The 21,273-nt window shown below is 31.9% G+C and overlaps 1 protein-coding gene across 2 annotated transcripts in view; it reads right to left on the bottom strand.

The window, feature by feature from the left end:
* The window catches only part of LOC117794272 (small conductance calcium-activated potassium channel protein), an 80,235-nt gene extending 62,465 nt beyond the window's left edge, over nt 1-17,770 (bottom strand). For both annotated transcript variants that reach the window (XM_034634864.1, XM_034634863.1), the window contains exon 1: nt 16,622-17,770. In XM_034634864.1, coding sequence (XP_034490755.1) covers nt 16,622-17,770 — 1,149 coding nt within the window. The remainder of the gene's footprint in view (nt 1-16,621) is intronic.
* Between the last annotated feature and the right edge of the window lie 3,503 nt (nt 17,771-21,273).

Below are 21,273 nucleotides of genomic sequence, written 5' to 3'. Positions count from 1 at the left end.
TCAATTAAAGTTGTACAAATTGTTCGACAATCTGCAATCGTTGCCATATATCATCACTCTGTCAGCAACGATACTTGCTCATATAACAACAATAGCAACAACAACAAAAATAGCAGAGGTGAAAGTTCATTGAGTCTTAAAATTGCACAGATAAAATTATACTCGAATATACGAGAGCATCATATTATTTATGACTTTCAGCAACATTGTTGATGCTGCTCTATAAAAATATTGATAATTATTTTGATATATTGTTCTTGCTATTATTTCAAATTTATCAACTTGTATCTCATTGTTGACGTCTTTCTGTTGTTGTTTTTGGCCCAATTTTGAAGCCTGTATTACGCTCACAATAACATGGGATTAACAGATTGCATTCAATGTATAACAGCATAAGTTAAGTTGAAGATTATGGCAAACATATATTTAAAAGAGCAATAACAGTATGTGAATATAAAAGAGTTGCTTAAATTATATTTTTATCAGCGCACTGTTTACTTATTATTTCTAGATAAATAAGCAGGGACAGTAAATAATGATTTTTTTGATTTAATCATTTGAAAAAATTCATTTACTTCTAGTAACTACAAAAAAAAAACGTAAAATATGCCAAAAATTTTTTTGCTTTAAGGGTAATCTATGCAATCTTCAGATTTATAATTTTTATTATTTTACTCATAAAGTAATCATTATTTTTGAGCAAAAAAATAAAACTTAGGAAATAATCATTATTTTTGAGCAAAAAAAATACAACTCTTAGCATGATGATTATTTCTTGAGTTTTATAATAAAACTTATAATGATTACAGACCCTGTAAATAAGTTTAAAATATGTGGAAATATGAGACAAAATTTTATATTATAATTTAAGAATTTTTAATATATATAGCATATATGTAGCATTTTTGTTTTTTAATTATTAAAAATATTCAATGCTAACATAAAGTTTACAGTACGTATGTTAAGGTGACGCTAACATTCCACTGTTAACAAACATAATTGCTGTGAATTTTCAACTGCTCAGTTGTATTGAAAATATATATGTGAAATTATGAAAGAAAATATGAAATTTGTTGAAAATATATGTAACTGTAACAATTATGTTAACATACTGTTAAATTTACGAGCTGTTAAGCTACATTTATAAACTGTTGTCAAATAATGACAGGAAGTTCATATATGGTAATTTTTTGTTTTTTTTTTTTTGACTTTTTAAGTTGTTTGCCTTTAATTTAAGCAGTCTGTTAAATTTGTAGAAAAGTTTATAAAATTTGTTTAAAATTATATGAACTGCAAAGCTGCTGAGAAGACGTCAAAACAGTTATGTGTTTTCTAAGAAAACGGCAAGATGGGGGGAAAATACATTCGTAACATTCGTTGGCAGATTTTTCTCTTGCACTTGACAACCTGATGTCTTGCCACGTGAGTGTGTGTGTGTGTGTGTAACCTGGGTCACAAATAATTTTTAAGAATGCGAAACGTAATGCAATTTATTATGACAACAATAAAATGACAGGGGAATTTGCGGTCCGTTTAACACAAAATTCGAAGTTTGTTTCGTTTACGAGTTAAGTCAAGACGACAATCGATTTTCAAGTCCAAAAAAAAATAGTACAACTGCCAAAAAGGTGACGAGAGAACTTGTTTGCTTTACTCCAAAGGAAATACTAAAGTAATTGACGACGTAACGCCCTATAGCCGATACTCCCCTTTCAACACCTTTGCACAACTTCAAACACTAAATGACCCTGACCTCAAAAAAGAAAAGAAAAGAAAAGAAATATATACGAAATTGAAGACGAGGGCCAAAACTCCCGAATTGGATTTCATTAGTCAAGTTGAGTTAACTGAGGGATTTGTCAGGTTTATTGGGGGCAATGTTAATGCCCGCATTCCAGTGTTCAATTTGAAGGCGCAGGTGATTTTCGTAATTTACCAAGAACTGTGTGTACATTATTCTTGTTTTTTTAATACCATCTACATATATATATTTCGAGTAATGCTCATTTGTTTTTTATCGAATTTAATGAGAATTGGCCGAGAGACGAGTTAGCTAGTTGTTTGTACAATATATACATATATATATACACATCTGTATATATCGAATCCAATCACTAATAGAGATGACTTGGCGGCAAATCGATTAGGTCATATGCCAGCAGCACTTTAAACAATATATCAAAGACAAAGCACAAACGGGAACGGTCCAAATATACCATAAATACATCTGTACATTTCGTATATTATACATGTAGAGAATCGAGTATTTATGGGCATTTGTTTTCGATAGCAATTCAGATACAAATACAACAGATACAAATACAATATTCGCAGTGTTTGCCTTCGATCGAGTCGCTTTCTGATTTACATCTGTGTATATTTCCCACCTATTTAATACCCTTAAAGAACACTACTCTAACATCTTACAAATTTTATATTAATTCATCTTTTAACTGGCAGAATATCTAAAAAAAATTATAAAAGCAGACTTCTTAATTAGTGTTTAAGCTTAAGCAAAATATTTACCATTTTTTTTATATATCAATCGAATAATAATACGAATTATTTGTTGATTATTCAAACATTTCGTTCAAAACTTTACCCAATCATATCATTTATTATCTACAATTTGTTAACAGTTGAAATTCAAAAGTTTTAAAGTTCAATGGAATGAAATTTTAGCTATTTAAACTTTAACATTTAATTGAGTCATTAGCAGAAGCATCAATAGCATAATGCTGTTAATGTGACGCTGTTAAAATGTTAACAGAACGTGTTCGTTATAGTAAATGTAAAAGTTTGCAATCACAAACATTAATTGTCTTAAAACAATATAATAATTGTATTAATTTCAATCATTTTAAAGAAAATGATTACAAATTTGAAAACTGACTGTGTTTTAGTATTAAATACTATTTAGAATTCTATTACAGAGCCAATTCAGTGCGGAAGTTAAACTATTATATAGATTGTCTATGCTAGAAATATATAAAAGTATTTTTATTCAACTTTGCATTTTTGAAGTAACTTTAGCTGTATATAGAAGTCTTAATCTGAGCTATATAAAAACATACGCTATACCAAACTATTTTCAATTTCATTTTTTTTAAATTTAAATAAATTAAAATAAATATAAAATTTTCTTTAACATATTTTCTATAATACCAAAAAGATTTTATTTTATTTTTTTTTATTAATTAAAAATCGTTTATGAAATTCGGAATACCCCATTAAATTGAGTTGGATTAGAGAATTGATTAATTTGGTGCTTTAGGCGCAAAAACCAAAAATAGTTCAAATAGAGCATTAAGTATTCTTTGCGCCCTGGGAAAATGCTTTCTCATTGTTATTTTGGTTTCCTCAATGTGTACGCGTGTGTGTGTGTGTGTGTGTTTACTGTTGTTGTTGTTGTTGCTGCTTTTCTGCAGATGCTTTGGATGAAAATAACTTGGAATAGCCGCAGTTCTATTCTAGTTGAGGAACGTCGGTGCTTTTGTTTATTTTTATAGTTGACTCGATGGGCAATATCCGTGGACATGGACCTGAAGCTCGACCTGCCTGCCTGACTGTCTGTCTCCCTCTCTCTCCCTCTCTCTCTGTCTGTCTGTCTCTCCTACGTCATGGTTACAGTTACTCACACACACACACGCACACACACACATACCCACAATAGGCCAGTTAAGCGTGTTAGCGGCTTTAGTTTGGTTAAGTTTAGTTTAGTTTAGTTTAGTTAGTCATTTGCACCATGGGAAAAATACCAATATTTTGGCATAAACTCATAATATAAAATTTATAATATTGTTTTTTTAGTTGCTCTTTGTTGACATTATATATATAAATAAAATGAGTATGCTGTTGTTTACCCAAGCTTTAAATATTAAGGGTAGTCGCTAAAAATCTTAAAAACAATATATATTGTCTATTCTGTCTTGACAGCATTAAGGTTTAGAAAATAAATAAAAATTTTCAAGATAATAAACAGCACAAATGTGGATTTTTTTATTTTTTTTGATTTATTTATTTTTTAAATAATTTAATAATTTGTTTATCTATTTAGTTATTTAATTATTTACGTATGCTTGTACTATATTTATGAACTTATGTATTTTTTTAATTTATATATATATATATATATTTTATACCAGGGAATAACAACGTAACCGGTATCGGAATCGTTAACCGAAACTAACCGTTTCATTTTAAGTACCGGAACTGAAATTAATTCTCTTTCAAGAACCGAAAACTCAAACGCTTGTACCGGTACGGTTGTGGTAAAGTTTCTAAGTCATAGAGTTGACAAATTTCCAACTGTCATAACTTGAAAAAAACTGAACCGATTTTCAAGCGGAATGTCATTTTGAACATGATTTGACCTCTAAATTCATTCTGTATTCAAATTTTCTGCATTTAGAAAATTTTATTATTTTCGACCATCATAGCCATGGCTCCATGTTGATCATAAGGGTCCCCCCTTTGATATTTTGAAAATTAAAAATTTTAAAACTTAAATTTGCACTTTTAATCAACTCCTTATATCGTAATGAGCATAAAACAACACTTTAAACTTGATTCTGAGACCTTTCATTTTCTGGTCAAAAATCATGCCAAATTCTAGAAAAATTTTGACTTGTAAAGTTGCTAAGTCAAAGGTCGGACCAACTTTCAACTGTCATAACTTTGCCAAAACTCATCCGAATTTGAAACGGATTGTCATTTTGTTCATGATTTGGCCTATTAATTCATTCTGCATTTAAATTTATTTAATTTTGGAAAAAAGATTATCTGCCTCTAAATCTTGGGTTCGATGCTAAGGGTCCCCCCTTTGAAATTTTGAAAATTCAAAATTTTAATTCTTATATTTTCACGTTTAATCAACTCCTTATATCGTAATTAGTATAAAACAACGCTTTAAACTTGAATCTGAGACCTTTCATTTTCTTGTAAAAAATCATGTCAAAATTAAGAATTATTTTGACTTGTAAAGTTGCTGGGTCAGAGGCTTGAGCAACTTCGAACTATCATAACTTTGGCAAAACTGAACTGATTTTCAAGCAGAATGTCATTTTGATCATGGTTTAGCATCTTCATTTATTCTGTATTCAAATTTTTTTAAACTCTTTCAAAAAATTTTATTTCTCTGGATCCAGATATTTATTCAAGCGAAATGTCATTTAGATCATGGATCTTCATTTATTTTGCATTCAAATTTTATTAAACACGTTCAAAAAATTTTATTCCTCTGGATCCAGTTATTTACTTCCATGTCATAATTATTATAAAACGACACATTATCAACATAAAATGTTTTAAAATTGATTTGGTGTACCGTTACTGATACCGAAACCGAAAGAAGAAAACTGAAATAGAACCTTTTACTAAAATTGTTGTTTTTGAACGTTTCGGTATCGAAAGCGTAACCTTTATTGGTTTCGGTTTGATTCTTTGATTTTTACATATTTTTACGATTTAATTCCTTAGGCTATAAGACTTCAGTTGAAAAAATAAGTGTGTACGTTTTGCACACATGTTATTCTAAATGTGTGTTTTAAGTGCCACAATCATAAAAAAAATAAATAAATATATATATATAAAAATGAGTAAGAGTCTTATTAATTTTTATTATAACGCTTGCTGTTATTATGTTTTGTGTTACTTTGTATAAATGTTTATAAATATAAATAGCTAGCTAGCTATACCAAACTCTATTCAATTTAATTTTTTTTAATTTAAATAAATTAAAATAAATATAAAATTTTCTTCTACATATTTTCTATAATACCAAAAAGATTTCACTTATATTTAATATTAATTAAAATTCGTTTATGAAATTCGGAATACCCCATTTAATTGAGTTGGATTAGAGAATTGATTAAATATAAATAGCATTTTTTTTTTTTTTTTTTTTTTATTGTCAAAGTATTGAACTTCTTGCCCATAGTGCGAAGAACTTGTTAATGTGTATGTGCACTTACCAAGATGGGACGGTCGCTGGCATAAGAAAGTTTGCGGGTTTGACGCAGCGTCTCCACCCAAAGGGATGTGCGGCGTGACGCATTTGTGGCGCCACCGGCTGCGGCTGCGGCAGCAGCAGCAGCAGCGGTACCACCACCATGACCGCCAGCACCACCGCCACCAACGCTGCCGGTGCGCGTCATAGCAGGCGGCAGTTGTTGCAATGACGTTGGCATCGCAATACTGACGGCTGCACAGGTGGAAGTTGAGGGGGGTACGGTACCAGGACCATTACCGGGAACATTCCCGAAACCAGGTTGATTCAGTGGCTGACAAAAGCCGGCCTTGCATTGATTCTCCATGCAGGAGGCAGGCGACATGCCACAAGCACTTGCCACCAGCCGAAACACAATTAATCCAAAACAGACACACACAAAAATTAAATTTCAAAAAAAATCTCATCCAAATTCGGCTTAATTTTATTATTTATTTTTGTATTTTTTTCTTTTGCAATTTGAATTTTTATTATTTATTTATTTATTTTGCGTGTATTTTTGCATTTGAATTTGACTTGTTCAATTAAGCATTATTTGCATAATTTTCATTGTACAATTTTCGGAATTTTCACTGAATTTTCCGCAGCTCGAATGCATTTTTGTTGTATGTTCGAAACGTTTTGCTGGCGCAATTTTCACCGTTTTGGTTATTTACTTTCCATTTGGATATCTCAAATTGTTTTTCAATTTTCAAATTTCTCGACTTTTGGGCTGCGTAATTGTCCAAATGTAAACACACACACACGCACACACACACACTGAGGCACAACAATTGCAGATGAAAACGGAAAGCGGGCAGTTAATTTTGGCACTTTCATTGCGTCTATAAGCATTTTGGCCATGTGTGCTACGACCTGGAAATTGGACAACTGAACAACTGAGCAACTGATAAACTGACAAACTCAACACAACTGACAACAAGTTTCGTTCTCGAGAGAGCTACGCAGAGAGAGACAGAGAGAGACAGAGAGAGAGAGAGAGAGACCTCTGCTCGCGTTGCCGTTATCCGCACAAATGTTGCTGCAAAAAAAAAACATTTTTATTTAGATTTCAATATTTCCAAGGGAGGATGCCACGAAGCAGAACAAAAAACAACAAAACAAATAGATACTTGTTTGAGATGTCGACTATTCAATACACTTGCTAGACAAAAACAATCTATATATATAAAAATACAATTCTTTATCCTGACTGACTCACTGATCATTGCACATTCCAAACCATAAGACCTAGGAGGCTGAAATTTTCACATTATATAAAATGATTCAAAGTGTGACCAGATGCTGTGAAAACAAAAACCGCTGGAATATTTGTTCGACAACCGCTGCAAATAATGTGAATGGCAAATTCACCGACGGTGAACAAAATGTGAATAAATAAAGAAACAGTAACTTAATTTTGATTTATTATCGACATACTTATTAGAACTGAGCTTTGCTAAGATTAATAGAAATACTTTTGAATTAAAAAATATGTTTTTTTTTTATTTTTTAATTTGTATAATTGATTTTTCTGTGGTTTTTATAAGTTATGGTCATTTTTTGTTATATATTTTTTAGTGTTCCGATTTTACACAATATTTGGTAAGATTATTGCAGAAATCTTCTGGATCAAACAAGTGTTATATTGAAAAACTAAATTGAAACCATTTTTTAAAGGATCTATAGATTATAGTCAGACTAAAATAAGAATTGGTTAGAATGTGTTGAAAATTATGGATACAGTTTAAAAATTCGCGAAGTTTTTTATACTGCTCTTATTTATACAACCTATTGGTTCTATTGGATCTCTAAGTTTTAACTATACGATTTAGTTGTTTTTCAAAAAATTTTACGTAAAACTCTTATATGTTATACTACTTCGATTTGGCTAATACTGATAGACTTATGATAGATAAACTGTGTCTAGAATTTCGTGACAACGATTTCATAACTGAGAACATCGCTCAGATATCGTAGATCCTGCTGATCAAGAATACATATGGAAATATAATTTAAATTTTTTAAATATAAATTTTGCACATCTCCGGACAAAATGAATGTACTTTCTGTAAGAGTATAACACATTTTCAGTTGGCGCAGCACGCGACGCTTGGCACTGATCGTGATTGCAGATTAAACATAGCCGATTAACGATTGGTCCGATTGTCGGATTGCGCCGATTACCCGATTGCCGATGCCTGAGAATTGAATGGAAACAGCAGCCGCTGAGAGAGACATCCGCTCATTCAGCACCACCTTCAACACCCGCTCCACCCGATCCACAATTGGCATTAGCAAATACAGTGGGCAACAATTGATTGCCTACGTCATGGAAACGATGCTCGCATCTCAAACGTTTCCTGTATGCCGCTCTCTCTCGCTCTTTACTACTCTCTCTTCCTCTCACGCTCTCCCTTTTTCAATCTCACTGTTGAAAGCAGTGCTGCCAACTCTTGGGAACCAAAAAAAAAGCTGCTTTGGTCAGTTTCAGGTTCAAAAAAAAGCTAAATTTTCAATTGAAAAAATCCATAAAAATTCTGATGTCTACTTTTTATGTTACTTAAAATGTCTTTGTAATTTTCATTAACATTCAACATCCTCTTGAAGTTTTTCTTAATAATATAAACTCCAAATATTTTTTAAGAATCTTAAAAATTTGTTTTTTTAAAATAGAAATTGTGATTTTGTATTTTTCTTCAAGTGAACGAAGCATCAAACATTTTTTAAAAAAGCCAGAATTCCCGCTGATAGATTTTTTAAATTTTTTCCCCCAAATGAACTTTAAAAAAAGCCAAATTTAACGGAAAAATAGCTGTTCTTGCAACACTGGATGGAAGCGAGCCAAAACTTAATGGTCATTTGTCCGCTGACAGGTTAGTATGAACTTGACGATGCCCTGTGCCATCAATTGTGCATTCATGACTCATTGAATACCCTTTACCTTGCCCCACCCCTTGCCTTACTCATTGTGCCCCTTTGTGGGGCAACAAAACCTTGTCCCAGATGGCATTATTCCCAATTAAATTTTGAGTACCAAAAATATATATTATTCAACAATTATTGGCGTTCATCCAACATGCATTTGTTTCTTTACCCAAGAAAAAAAAGACATAAAATACCAGTTCAATAAATTCTGGAAATATAGGTATATCAGGAAAACATAACTCAACTTGCCTTTAATAATGAATGTAACTTTAAATATTTACACGTTAGTTTAACGAATTCGAATATCAATTCGAAATCCGCAATAAATTTCATTTCAACAATTTTATAGTCGTAATACAGTTTGTATATGGCTACGAAATTGCGTTTACTAAAAAAGTAATATATATGCTTAGTTTGGAAAAAAAAAACCTGTATATTCTGAGAAAATTTTAGAATTTTCATATAGAAAAAGAGCTATGGACAATATAATACTGAATATGGTAGGAACTTGGAATATATAAAAATTATTAGAAATTTTATTAGCTAATGCATTATATATTACATTAGTTACGGCATTATTTTATATTTATTAAGTTTGATATTTTTATTAGTTATTATAGTAGTTGAATTTGTATGAATTATATAATTAAATATTTCATTAAATGCTCATTAATAAAATTTATTCGAAATTTCATTAGCTAATGCATTACTTATTTCATTAGTTACAGCGTTATTTTATATTTGCTAGATCGTTTATTTTATTAGTCATTGTATTAGTTGAAATATAAATAATGATTTGATTTAATTTGATATTTCATTGAATTCTCATTGTTATTCGTTCACAATATATATAGGTAAATATAACACACTGTTATCCTAATCATAGAAATTTAAGAATATTATTGAGAAATATTTTCTATGGTGCGTCAAAGATTTATTCATAAGCAAAACGAGTGCATTTTATTCAATATATGTGTATTCATATCAAATCTACGCTTACCTTTAAGATCAATTTGATCTAGTTTACAATAAAATACGATATGTACTTGAGTATCTAATATCTAATATATTCAATATTCAACAACAAACTACAAGCAATAACGAGCTAACGAACCAATGTGAATGAATGAATGCATGAATAAGTGTATGAGTGTATGGGTATCTGTGAATATAATCAACAGCTACAAGCGACATTCGATGGAGCAGTCAAACGATGTGGAAGATGTTTGAAGTACATTTCAGAACTACTATAAAGTAATCCAAAAGTTTGAAGAGTGGAATTGATTGATGAACTGAGTAGCGGATGCTCAAGCTGATTGACGAAGTGTCGATTGAGTGAGTGCGACTACGAGTACGAATATTACGAATATGAATGCGTTTACGAATATATGAGTGGGTTACTCAAAAACGTTTCATATCAATTACGTTTACGGGCATTCAAGTATCAAATGTATCGCAGTTTTTTTTTTTTTTTTTTTTTTGGGAGGGGGTTAAAACGGTGCTCAACTTCAACTACAAAACTTTGGTATTTTTTGTTGGTATTTTCCTAAATTTTGTTTGCTGTATTTTTGTATGTACACAATACATTTAAATTTAACGTTTATGCACAAAATGCTAATCGAACTTGGAATAATTGTTTTGTAATATTTATTTTTTTTTTTTTTTTTTAGAAAAGTTTTGCTATTTTTTTTTTTTTTTTTTTGTAAAATGTAGTGATTAAATACCATTTTGGAGCATTGTAGCGTTTCGTTAGTGGCCTCTGTGAAGGCCCTTCTAAGTCGCAATTTTCGGCTTTCGGACAATGTGCGAGGCATTAGAAGAACGCCCTGAGGAGAATTGTTGATGCGAATTATGATTAGTAAGAGTTAGTTAAATCAATTAGTTAGCTACTTAATCAGATATAAAAATAATATATGGGTATATATATATAGATACATACAACTAAACCAACTAACTAGATTAATTCAAAGAGAGTTAGCAATTAATACAATAGTTGATAAATTACAATTGATAGGGTCAAGTATTATAAAAGGTAACACTTAATATTTACTTATATAACAATAAATATACATATATACATATATATATATATATAAAGAGGGTATTTATATAGTTATTATGACAGTATACAAGTTTACTTTCAAGTAAATTATTAATATTACAGGGTTTAATTTAAATAAATTCGATTTGACCGAATGTTTGAATACCCTTGCATTTAGTTTGCTCGTCTGAGAAAGGTTTTACTGTATCTAAGTAGTTGATTTTAATAGGTAAAAAAGTTCATCACAGATCAAATACGAAAGCCATAGCAAAACGGTTAAAACAAAAAATTTAAGAAAATTTCATTAAAGATTTCATTATAAAATTTAACATAAAAATTAAAAGTCATTAAAAATTTTATTGAAAATTTTATTTGATTTATATGAAAATGCTTTATAACATAGAGGCTAATTCAATTGATCTCAAGTTTCATTAGATATTTCATGGATTATATCATTAGATAAATGAAATCATTTAAATTAGAAATTTGAGCTAAAATTTTAATTTTTTACATAGAAATTATTATTATGTAATGAAAAGAGAATCCAATTCATTAGATATTTCTTTTCATTACATCAATTTTAATTAAGTTTAAGATTTCAGTAGAAACTCTATTTAATCTATATGAATATGCTACATAATAATTTTAATTATTTCATTTCTAGTTTCTTGAGATTTTTCATTGATTTTTTCATTAGAGAATTTGAATCCAACTCATAAGAAATATGTACGTAATGACTAGAAAATCCAATGCATTAGATATTTGTGTTCATTAGAGCTTCATAAAAGATCTTACTCAAAAATTCGTGAATTGCATATGAAAGCGATTTAAATAACATAGATAAATTATGTGAAATAAAGATTTCATTAAAGATTTTATTAAACTTGTTTTCTCAAATAAGTTGAATGGAATTTACGTCAGTTTAATATCAGGATTGTTAATCAATATCAGAGTGAAACAATGTAAATATTTTATACGATATCATACACGCTGCCAGGGCATTACAAATGCATTTAATGTGATGAGGATTTATTACGTTTTCCACACAATTTCCACATGAAATGCATGCTGCATACTTTCGGGCGCAGAGCAGCGAGACAGAGGCCAAGACAGAGACGGAAAGCTTTCATTTATCTCAATTAATTTTGTGCACTCCCAAAAGTAGGCAATGCAAAATAATTGCTCGGTTTCTTTTTGTTGAAATGAAAAAGCCATAAAGCAATCATAATCAATTTCATTTTCCACATGCACAAATTATAAATAATTGTTAACTGTGATATATATGTGAGACACTGAAGCTTTAACATGATAATAATATGTATGTCTGTGTGTGTGTGTGTGTGTGTTTGAACGTTTGATTAAGTCCTTCAGCTTTTCATACGTGAACTTGGCATTCCAAAACTTTTTACCCACACATACATATGAATATATGTATGCATTGACTGCACAATGAATGAAAAGTTCGGAGCACGTTGCATAATTAAGTGAAAAGCTTTGAAAACATGGAAACTATCAGTGGAAATCGACAGTTGAGCTTTTCGTTAGGAATTGACAAAAAAAAAGCTCTACACGCGCTTATTTAAAATGCCAAAAAGCTTGCCAAGGCAGGTACGCAGGCACACAGCAAAATCAAGGAATGTACGTAGGTTAGGGTGGATCAATTTGTATGGCGTAAAAAAAAATTATGGCCCAATTTTTTTTTGCGACAACGCTGTTATGAAATTCATAATCTACGATGAATTCTAAGAAGAATTGCCCAAGAAACCATGGGTCGAAATTCAACGTCGAGCTTCCACTTTTTACAGAGAAGTTATAACTATTTCTTATATTGGTAATTGTCTGTTAGGTGTAACTTACCTTTAAAATAAACAAAAAATTAAGAACCCAAATAGAGGGCGATTTATGATGAATTTAGAGATAAGACTAAGTTGGCGGTCTTTTTTTGAATTGATTTTTAAAATTAATTCAAGATGTGCTTTTTTATTGAATCTTCTAAGAAACTTGACAATAGTGCTTACGTTTGGTCCTATTATAAATTACTATAATTGTGTTGTTATGTTACTATTTTTTTGTATTGTATGGATTCAACGCTTGATAAAAAAATTATATAAAAAAAAAAAAAAAAGTGCTTATGTTAAAAATTCAATTTGAAAAAAAAACTAGTTACGAACGCTAATTAATTCTTATCTCTATCTTTTTTTTTTTTTTTTTTTTTTTGAGGTAAGTTTTACCTAACAGACAATTTTGCCATACAAAACAGAAGAATAACTTCCTCAAAAAAAGTAGAAGCTCGATATTGATTTAAGATATATGGTTTCTTAAGCAATACTTCTTAGAATTAGTATTAGTATATAACAATTTTCATAACCGCTTTGTCGCGAAAAAAAAAATAAATTGACCCACCCTATTGTAGGTATCTGCAAAGGTAAGTATGCTGGTAAGTATTTATTTATGGTACGCCAGTACTTTAAATTGCATACAAAATTTATAAGCGTGTATAAATGGGCTTTGGTTTTGTGGTAGCTGAAAGCTTTAAGCTTTTAAGCTAAAAGTATGCAATAGTCGTTAAAAAAAAAACAACAACAACAACAGTAACAGAAAATGCTACTGAAAATGCTACGGAAAATGCCGTAGGGCCTATCATTATCATCTATATCCATTAGTTTTGTTGCTAGTTACTTGAGTTTTGGAATGTGACAAAGCTTTTTGTGACACACACACACACACACACATACTGACACAGACACAAATTGGCCATAAGCTGCTTTCCTGCTTAACAGGACTTTGGAGTAGCTCATTTATTGGTTTGTTCCTGGCGGCTATAACCCACCCAAAGAATGTGTCAATTATCTCTCTCACTCCCACTTTGAATCTTCCTGCTCCCTCCCGCTCTACTCTTCCGCTTGCGAGTGTCAACAAGGTTGAGCTGAAAACCCAAAAAGAAGAAAAAGAAGACAAAAAAAAGAGGCGACATCAAATGTCAAAGAGTGAAAATATTCATCAATCATTTTAAGGTCAGCAGAAAAGTTTCGACATTGTCGAATTTATTGATATTAATTACAATTCTAATTATAATTCTATATTTAGCATTAAGTATTACTTTATTTCCGCATTTTCTATCACTTGAACTAGAAAAAAGAAATAAGGAAATGAGGAAATATTCAAAGAAATGAGCAAATAGAAATATTGACAACTTTAACTAATTTACAATTCCAGCGCATTATGAATAATCAATTTCGGTTTTTGAAGGCGAATTTTCGTAACTCAAGAATGAGAGATTTCAATTTCGTTACGGTTAAGGGTCGAAATGAACTCGTTGAACTGAAATTGCCTGCCTTCTATATATCATACTATACGTGTATATATATGTCTGAGTGAATAACGAATTTGATTTACAATCGCCTGTCAAATAAACGAAAAACGAGCCACTTCAGCGGACCACCCAACCACCCAATTATCCAGACAGCCAACCACTCAAATTCACACACACACACACACACACACGCACACACTCAGCACTTAGATACATCAAAATCTCTCAAGTCTTTTGGCGAGTAAACAAAATTTTTAATTATGATCGAATGAAAAAACAAAAATAAATGCGAAAATAAGTCGAAAATATTATAATTAATATTATTGGGCCAATGTGGCGTATGAGCAATATTGATTTTTACTAATTGGATTTCAGCGCGTGAAAATGTGAAAATGTGAAAAATTAGAAATATACACACAAACAACAACAAGAAAAAAGAAAGCATAAAATAATAAGAAGAAGAAAGCAGCAATGAAAAGCGAACAACAAAATTGTTGGATATGCATTGAATGTCGATTATAATACTTAATACTTAAGTACTTAGGCATGGAAATCAACTTGAGGATAACTTGAATTACGTTAATGGCAACTCTGTTACTTACAAACTAAGATAGAGAGGTTAGGGTATTACGCTTAAGAGTGAGCATTTAAAAAAATAAACACTCTATATATATAAGTCTACAAATAAGGTAGAGCAAATACTTTAAAGACTGATAATATAACTTAAATTTTAGATATAGTTTATAATTAAGAAGTTATATAGATAGTTTCGGTAGAGCACAATTATTTATATTTAATAAATCTATAAAAAAGTCCAAAATTTTTCTATTGATAGTAGTCGATTTTATTGATGAATTCTAAAAAATGTATATTTTCTCATTACTAATATTATTTTAAGTCAATCAACCTCTAAAATAGTTGTCTCAAACTCACTCTCAAAAGTTATCATGCAGTTAAACTACTTGCTAAGTATTTGCTATGAAAATGATTTTATAGTGTTGCCAGCTTGCTTAGAATTCGCTACATCAGTTATATTACAGTGCTGCCACCTGGCAATCAGGTCAATTACACTTATCGATCAGTCTAGGCTAACTTAACGATTGTTAACTTGTATATATTTAAGTCTACAAATAAAGTAGAGAAAATACTTTAAAGACTGATACTATAACTTAGCCTTTAGATATAATTTATAAGTAAGAAATTATATAGATAGTTTCGGTAGAGCACAGTTAAATATATTTAATAAATCTAAAACAAATTGCTTTTAAAAGTCAAAAATCTTACTATTGATAATAGTCGATATAATTGATGAATCTTTAAAATTACTATATTCTTAATTGCATGTTAAATAGTTATCTCTAACTCACTGTCAAAAGTTATCATGCAGTTAAACTACATGGTAAGTATTACAGTATTGCCACTTTCCTGAGCATTAGCTACATCAGTTATATTACAGTGTTGCCACCTGACAAGCATTCTTATCAAACTTATCGATCCGTCTAGCCTAACTTATGGATTGTTAACTTGAAAATGAGCAAAGTTAACACATATTATATTCTAGATAGTGAGTCTGGAGAATTATATAGTTTATATAGCTCCTCTACACAAACATTATTTTATAGTATATCGATCGCTATGGTTTATTTTTCTCATCTGTACATAAACATAATGCAATAGGATCGATGCTATTAATGGTTATCGTTCCAAATGACAGCACTATTGATCAGTGCTGCTAATTTGTGCAAATTTTTTAAATTTTTAATACTTTAAAATTTTTTAAAATCACAAATTCTTTTTTGTTTCTTTAATTTTTTAAAATATTTTTTTTTTCATTTATTTAATGCAGTTTTTTCTATATTTTTTTTATGTATACTATTTCAACAGTCAAATTTTGGCGGCACTGAAATTGATAGTATTATTTTTAAAGCACACCGTCAACTTGTTTAAAATAATGTGTGAATTTTCAGTGTGACCAATCGATAATTTGACGCTGTCAGAATTCAGAATATGAAAAGTAAGTGTCACAAGTTGAACACATAACATCGAGTGCCGAACCGGGAGAAAGGATGTTGATACTACACTTAAACAGACTCGTTGAAGAGTTCGCTATGTACACCGAAAAAAAAAAGTAAATGAGACAACAGAAACATCGTAGTATTACAGAGGCAATTTGTAGGTTATGTACACACATCACACACATATTTCACTTTTTAAAGGTTAAGTTGAATGCTTTCGAGGTTATGTACACACACACAAATTCCCAAACACCATAATTTCTAAGCTCCATGGGGAGGAGGAGTAGAAAGTGAAAGGGCGAACCACACAGTAGGGTGGGTAAGAGATGTACGCTTACCTGTTTGAATGGACGCATGCCGCCATTGATCCTTAGGGAATCGGCGGCAATGCCAGCAATGCCATCGGTAGTGCTTTCCCGCAGCTGTTTCAGCGACACATTCGGCACCGTGTGGGAGTGGCCACAGGAGCTATGCGACCCACAACAGATGGCCGTACTGCTCGATTCCGGCTGTGAGCTCTGACGTATTATCCGTGAGCCATTTGTGGGCGATGACGTAATAAGCACCGGTGGTACCTGCTGCAGTTGCTGCTGTTGCTGTTGCTGATGATGATGTAGCTGCAACTGTTGCTGATGCAACTGCAATTGTTGCTGCTGTTGTAGCTGCAAGTGTTGCTGCTGCTGCTGCTGGAGGGCTGAATTTGATATGCATATGGCCATCGAGCCGGTCAGATTGCCCGGCTGGAAGGCACTCTTAACACTATCCCGCGATGCCGAACGATCGATCTGGCCGCCGCTGGAGATCGGTGTTGTCGACGCCCGACGACTGCAATTGCGACAGGCACGACAGCGACTCGGCGCACTCGGCGGTATGCTCGAGGCCAGATTCTGATATGAGCTCGTGCCCAAATTGGGATGACTCGAGCCGTGACTTGACTCCGGTTGTGGCTTAAGACTTAAATTCATAATTGATATGGTCGGTTGTTGATCCGGTTGCTGCTGTTGCAGTTGCTGCTGTTGCTTGGTCATTGTTGTTGCTGATATTGTTGTGGTCGTTGATGTGTTCTGTGTTAGTTCTTGGTCCTCTTCATGTACTTCAATATCAGGCACTTTCGCTGCTGTTATCCTCAGTCCCTGCTCAATATCCTCATCGTGCCCAATTCCACCTCCACCAGCACCACCAGCACCCATCATTCCACCCCGCATACTCTCCTCGGATCCCATGCGGCCATGCTGCGATTGCTGTGGACTCGTTAAATATGTGGAAGTCCGATCCTGACGCATCAGTGTCGGCTTGCCGCCCGACGTGGAAGCCATATTGTTCGAGGTCGGCCCGTTCGCCGAACTGTTCTTAACCTGACGCAACAGGGCGGTACGGCCACCACCTCCGCCGGCTCCCTTCGTTGTATTCGATACTAGCAGGGAGTCTGTCTCCTCGGAGCTAACATAGCCCGAGTTGGCATTGTCGTTTAGCTTTTGAATTGACATCTGCAAATAAGAAAACACCAAAATGGAAAATTTCATTACAAATTTCCTAAGAACTTCATGATATATCATAAAAGATACATAACAAAGGTTATATGATAATTCTTAAGAATTCTCATCAGTGATAATGATTTATTTTAAGTGGAAACCAATGAACAGTGATAGAAAAAAAAATTAATTTTCCATTTTTGATGCAGAATCAAATTACAGCTGATAAGATGAAAAAATTGATATTCCGCAACAAAATTGGTTAATTTTTGACAAAGTTATAGCACTTTGAAGATTGTTAAAAAATTTGAATTTTTAAATTTTGATGCAGAATCAAATAAGAGGTCAAGTAATGGAAAAATTGATATTCCCCAAGAAAATCGGTTCAGATTTGATAAAGTTATACGTCTATGAAGTTTTTGAAAAAGTGTCAACGGGTGAAAATGGACAGTGCATGAGAGTATTTGAAAAAATATAGTGATGGAAAAAAAAGAATTTTGCATTTTTGATGCAGAATCAAATTATGGGTGAAAAGATGATAAAATTGATATTCCGCAAGAAAATCGGTTAGTTTTTGACAAAGTTATAGCACTTTGAAGTTTGTAAACATAATTTAATTTTGATGCAGATGCCAATTAGCGATCAAACAATGAAAGAATTAACACTCCGCAAGGAAATCGCTCAAGTTTTAGCAGAGTTATGACATTTTGAAATTTTAGAAAAAGTGTCAATCGAAAAATATAGAAAACTGGTAAAAATCATATACAAATTTAAGTAAAGCTTTAATTCGAAAGGTGGACAGTACTCCAATCATAAGTAAGCAAGCCTTATTGAGCTGCCAGCTTGCTTATCAGTCAGGTGGCAACGCTGGCAACAACAACTAACAGTTAAATTGCAATTTAACTTTAAGATAAAATTGAGAATTGACAAATTAGAAGCTCTGCTAGAGCTGCATTAAAAACCGAGCATGCCACAACGTCAACTTTGACCAAAAGCTCAGCGAAAGCTTTTTCGGGAACTACAAGAAGAGAAAAAGAAGAAGAAGAAGCAGCAGAAGTTAACTTGAAGATAACAACATAAAGTCTGTAGATATGCGGCAAAAGGAGCACGTGTGGCAACAGTCTGTGTGTGTGTCGGTGTGTGTAGGTGTGTGTGTGTGTGAGAGAGTGTAGGTGTGTGTGTAGGTGTGTATGCCACTGATGAAGGTGGAGAACTTGATGACCGCACACCTACGGGATGGCAAACATTGAAATGCAAACATGAACTCACGCACATGAGCTTAAGTCTCCATGTGTCCTGTGTGTGTGTGTGTGTGTGTGTGTGTGTCTGTATATTATACACACGCATATACAGACGTGTGCAAAATAATAAGAACAGCCTAATTTCCCAAAAACGATATGCAATTAATTAATTTCTATTAAAATTTCACATCTTGGTTTTGAGAACATTTCAAATAAGACCTAGCTCTTATTTTAAGAATAATTGTTCTTAAAAATAAAATCAAAAAATAAAAATATTAAAAATGACTTTTTTTTATATATTTTTATTAAAATTTCACAACTTGGTTTTGGGAACATTTCAAATAAGACCTAGCTCTTATTTTAAGAATAAATATTCTTAAAATTAAAATCAAAAAATACAAATATTAAAAAAAAATTTTATATTTATAATTTTGACTTTTATACATTTCAATCTTTCTTGGTAATTTTATAAATATTATTTAAATTTTTTACGAGTGGGATTCGAACCGCCGCCTACTGCTTCACAACTGAAGCGGTTTCTCTAACCAGAGCGCCACGGGTCCACTATTTGTTTTGTATGAAATAGCTCATATATATATACTTTCCTAACAATTTAAGATTCTTATTCTTGTATTAAGAACTTTGATTTTTTAGATTAATATTCTTAGTATTAGTAATATGGGCTCAAAATGTTCCTTTTTAAGAACAAAATTTTTTAGATAAATGTTCTTGACATTTAAAGTTGGTCTTTATTTTCAGTGTATAAAGTCTATATAGGCCAAACTAAGTGGTTATAATGAGAAAGATTCTGCATATTACAAAAACCCAAGTGTGTACTCACTGGTGAAGTAAATCCAAACATACAATCGAGTTTTATATGAAAATGTACAATTGACAAAAAAAAAAATCAAGTTTTCGATATGTTGGAAAATAATATATCAAGTTAAAGATATCGCGTATTTTTTTTTTTATTATTATTTAAAAATGCAATTTTTTTTTATAATAATTTAATTATAATGAATGAAAACTACAATTCCAATGAGTTCTTTCATACAAATCGATTTTTTCAACTCGATAGATCGTTTAAAAAAAATGTTAGAGTTATGATGAAAAAAAATATATTGGAGTATTAACAACTTGATTTTAAGGAAAGCAATAATAATTTTTTAACATCTCACTCTTCGATTGAGTCGTTTACTCAATAACAACAATTTTATGGCTAGGTGTTTCTATTATGTTGCACACGTCTGTATGTATGTTAAGCAATCATTTCAATATGTCTATATTTGATATGCGTATGCCAGAAACTGAATGATGGAATGAGGCGTTTTGAGGTCGATTGAGAAGTGGATGGAGGCAGAGAGTTATATGTTATTTGAAGGTTGGAGACAGGTTAAGGGAGGAGGTGAATTGGGTGGTTGGGTGGTTGGGTCTATCAAAACACAGGTGGATGCCACGGGAACAAACTAATTTGAAAACAACTTTCAAAATCTAACAATGAAAATCAATAATTCAGCTATAAATACAAAACGAGCATTGTAAATTATGCAAGAAATTTTCGTTTCTCGCAACAACGAATCAGCTTACAGATTGTTATTGTTGTTGTTGCACAGTAACAGTTACAGTAACAGTAACACTGACACAGACACAGGACATGAGTCCTGGGACACGAAATGTAAAAAAAATGTCGAACACCTGGAAAACCACCAACACCACACAATTCCACCATCATCACCAGCAGAAACAACATGTCGAGCGTGCCGCTAATAATAGTCAACACCCGATTCACCCCCTCTTCCCCTACCTTCATTCCTAATCCCTTAGTAATACCCATCCCAAACGCTCCCAGTCCTATAATGCCCCTGGCCAGACAATTGTGGCACCCAAATTTGGGTTAAACTAGTAGAAAAGGCTGCAGTCGAGCGAACCCGATTTTTAGAGACTCGGTACTTAATCTAAACAAAAAATCGACACTTTAAAAACTAAAATAAAATTTCTTTTTGGAAAGTAAACAATTTGTTTAATTAAAAACCAATGCTCAAGACAAAAATATTTTCTTTACATTTTATTTTACCATAAGAACTTAAAAAAGAAGAACAAAAAAAAATGTCCCTTTTAAATTAAGATGATTTTTCTTATCTTAAAAATTTAGATTTCGGCAGCAAGCCTTGACAACCCCGAAAAACAAAATATTGCTTAGAAAAACAGTACCTAAAGCAAGTTTCAGAAAATCCGGGATTACGTGCTCAACGCATTTTTTATAGGAAAATTCTTGGT

The sequence above is a fragment of the Drosophila innubila genome, chromosome X, assembly GCF_004354385.1.
Source record: "Drosophila innubila isolate TH190305 chromosome X, UK_Dinn_1.0, whole genome shotgun sequence".
Taxonomy (NCBI): domain Eukaryota; kingdom Metazoa; phylum Arthropoda; class Insecta; order Diptera; family Drosophilidae; genus Drosophila; species Drosophila innubila.
The sequence above is the reverse complement of the archived record's forward strand: the minus strand, read 5'-3'. Positions and strand labels throughout refer to the sequence as shown.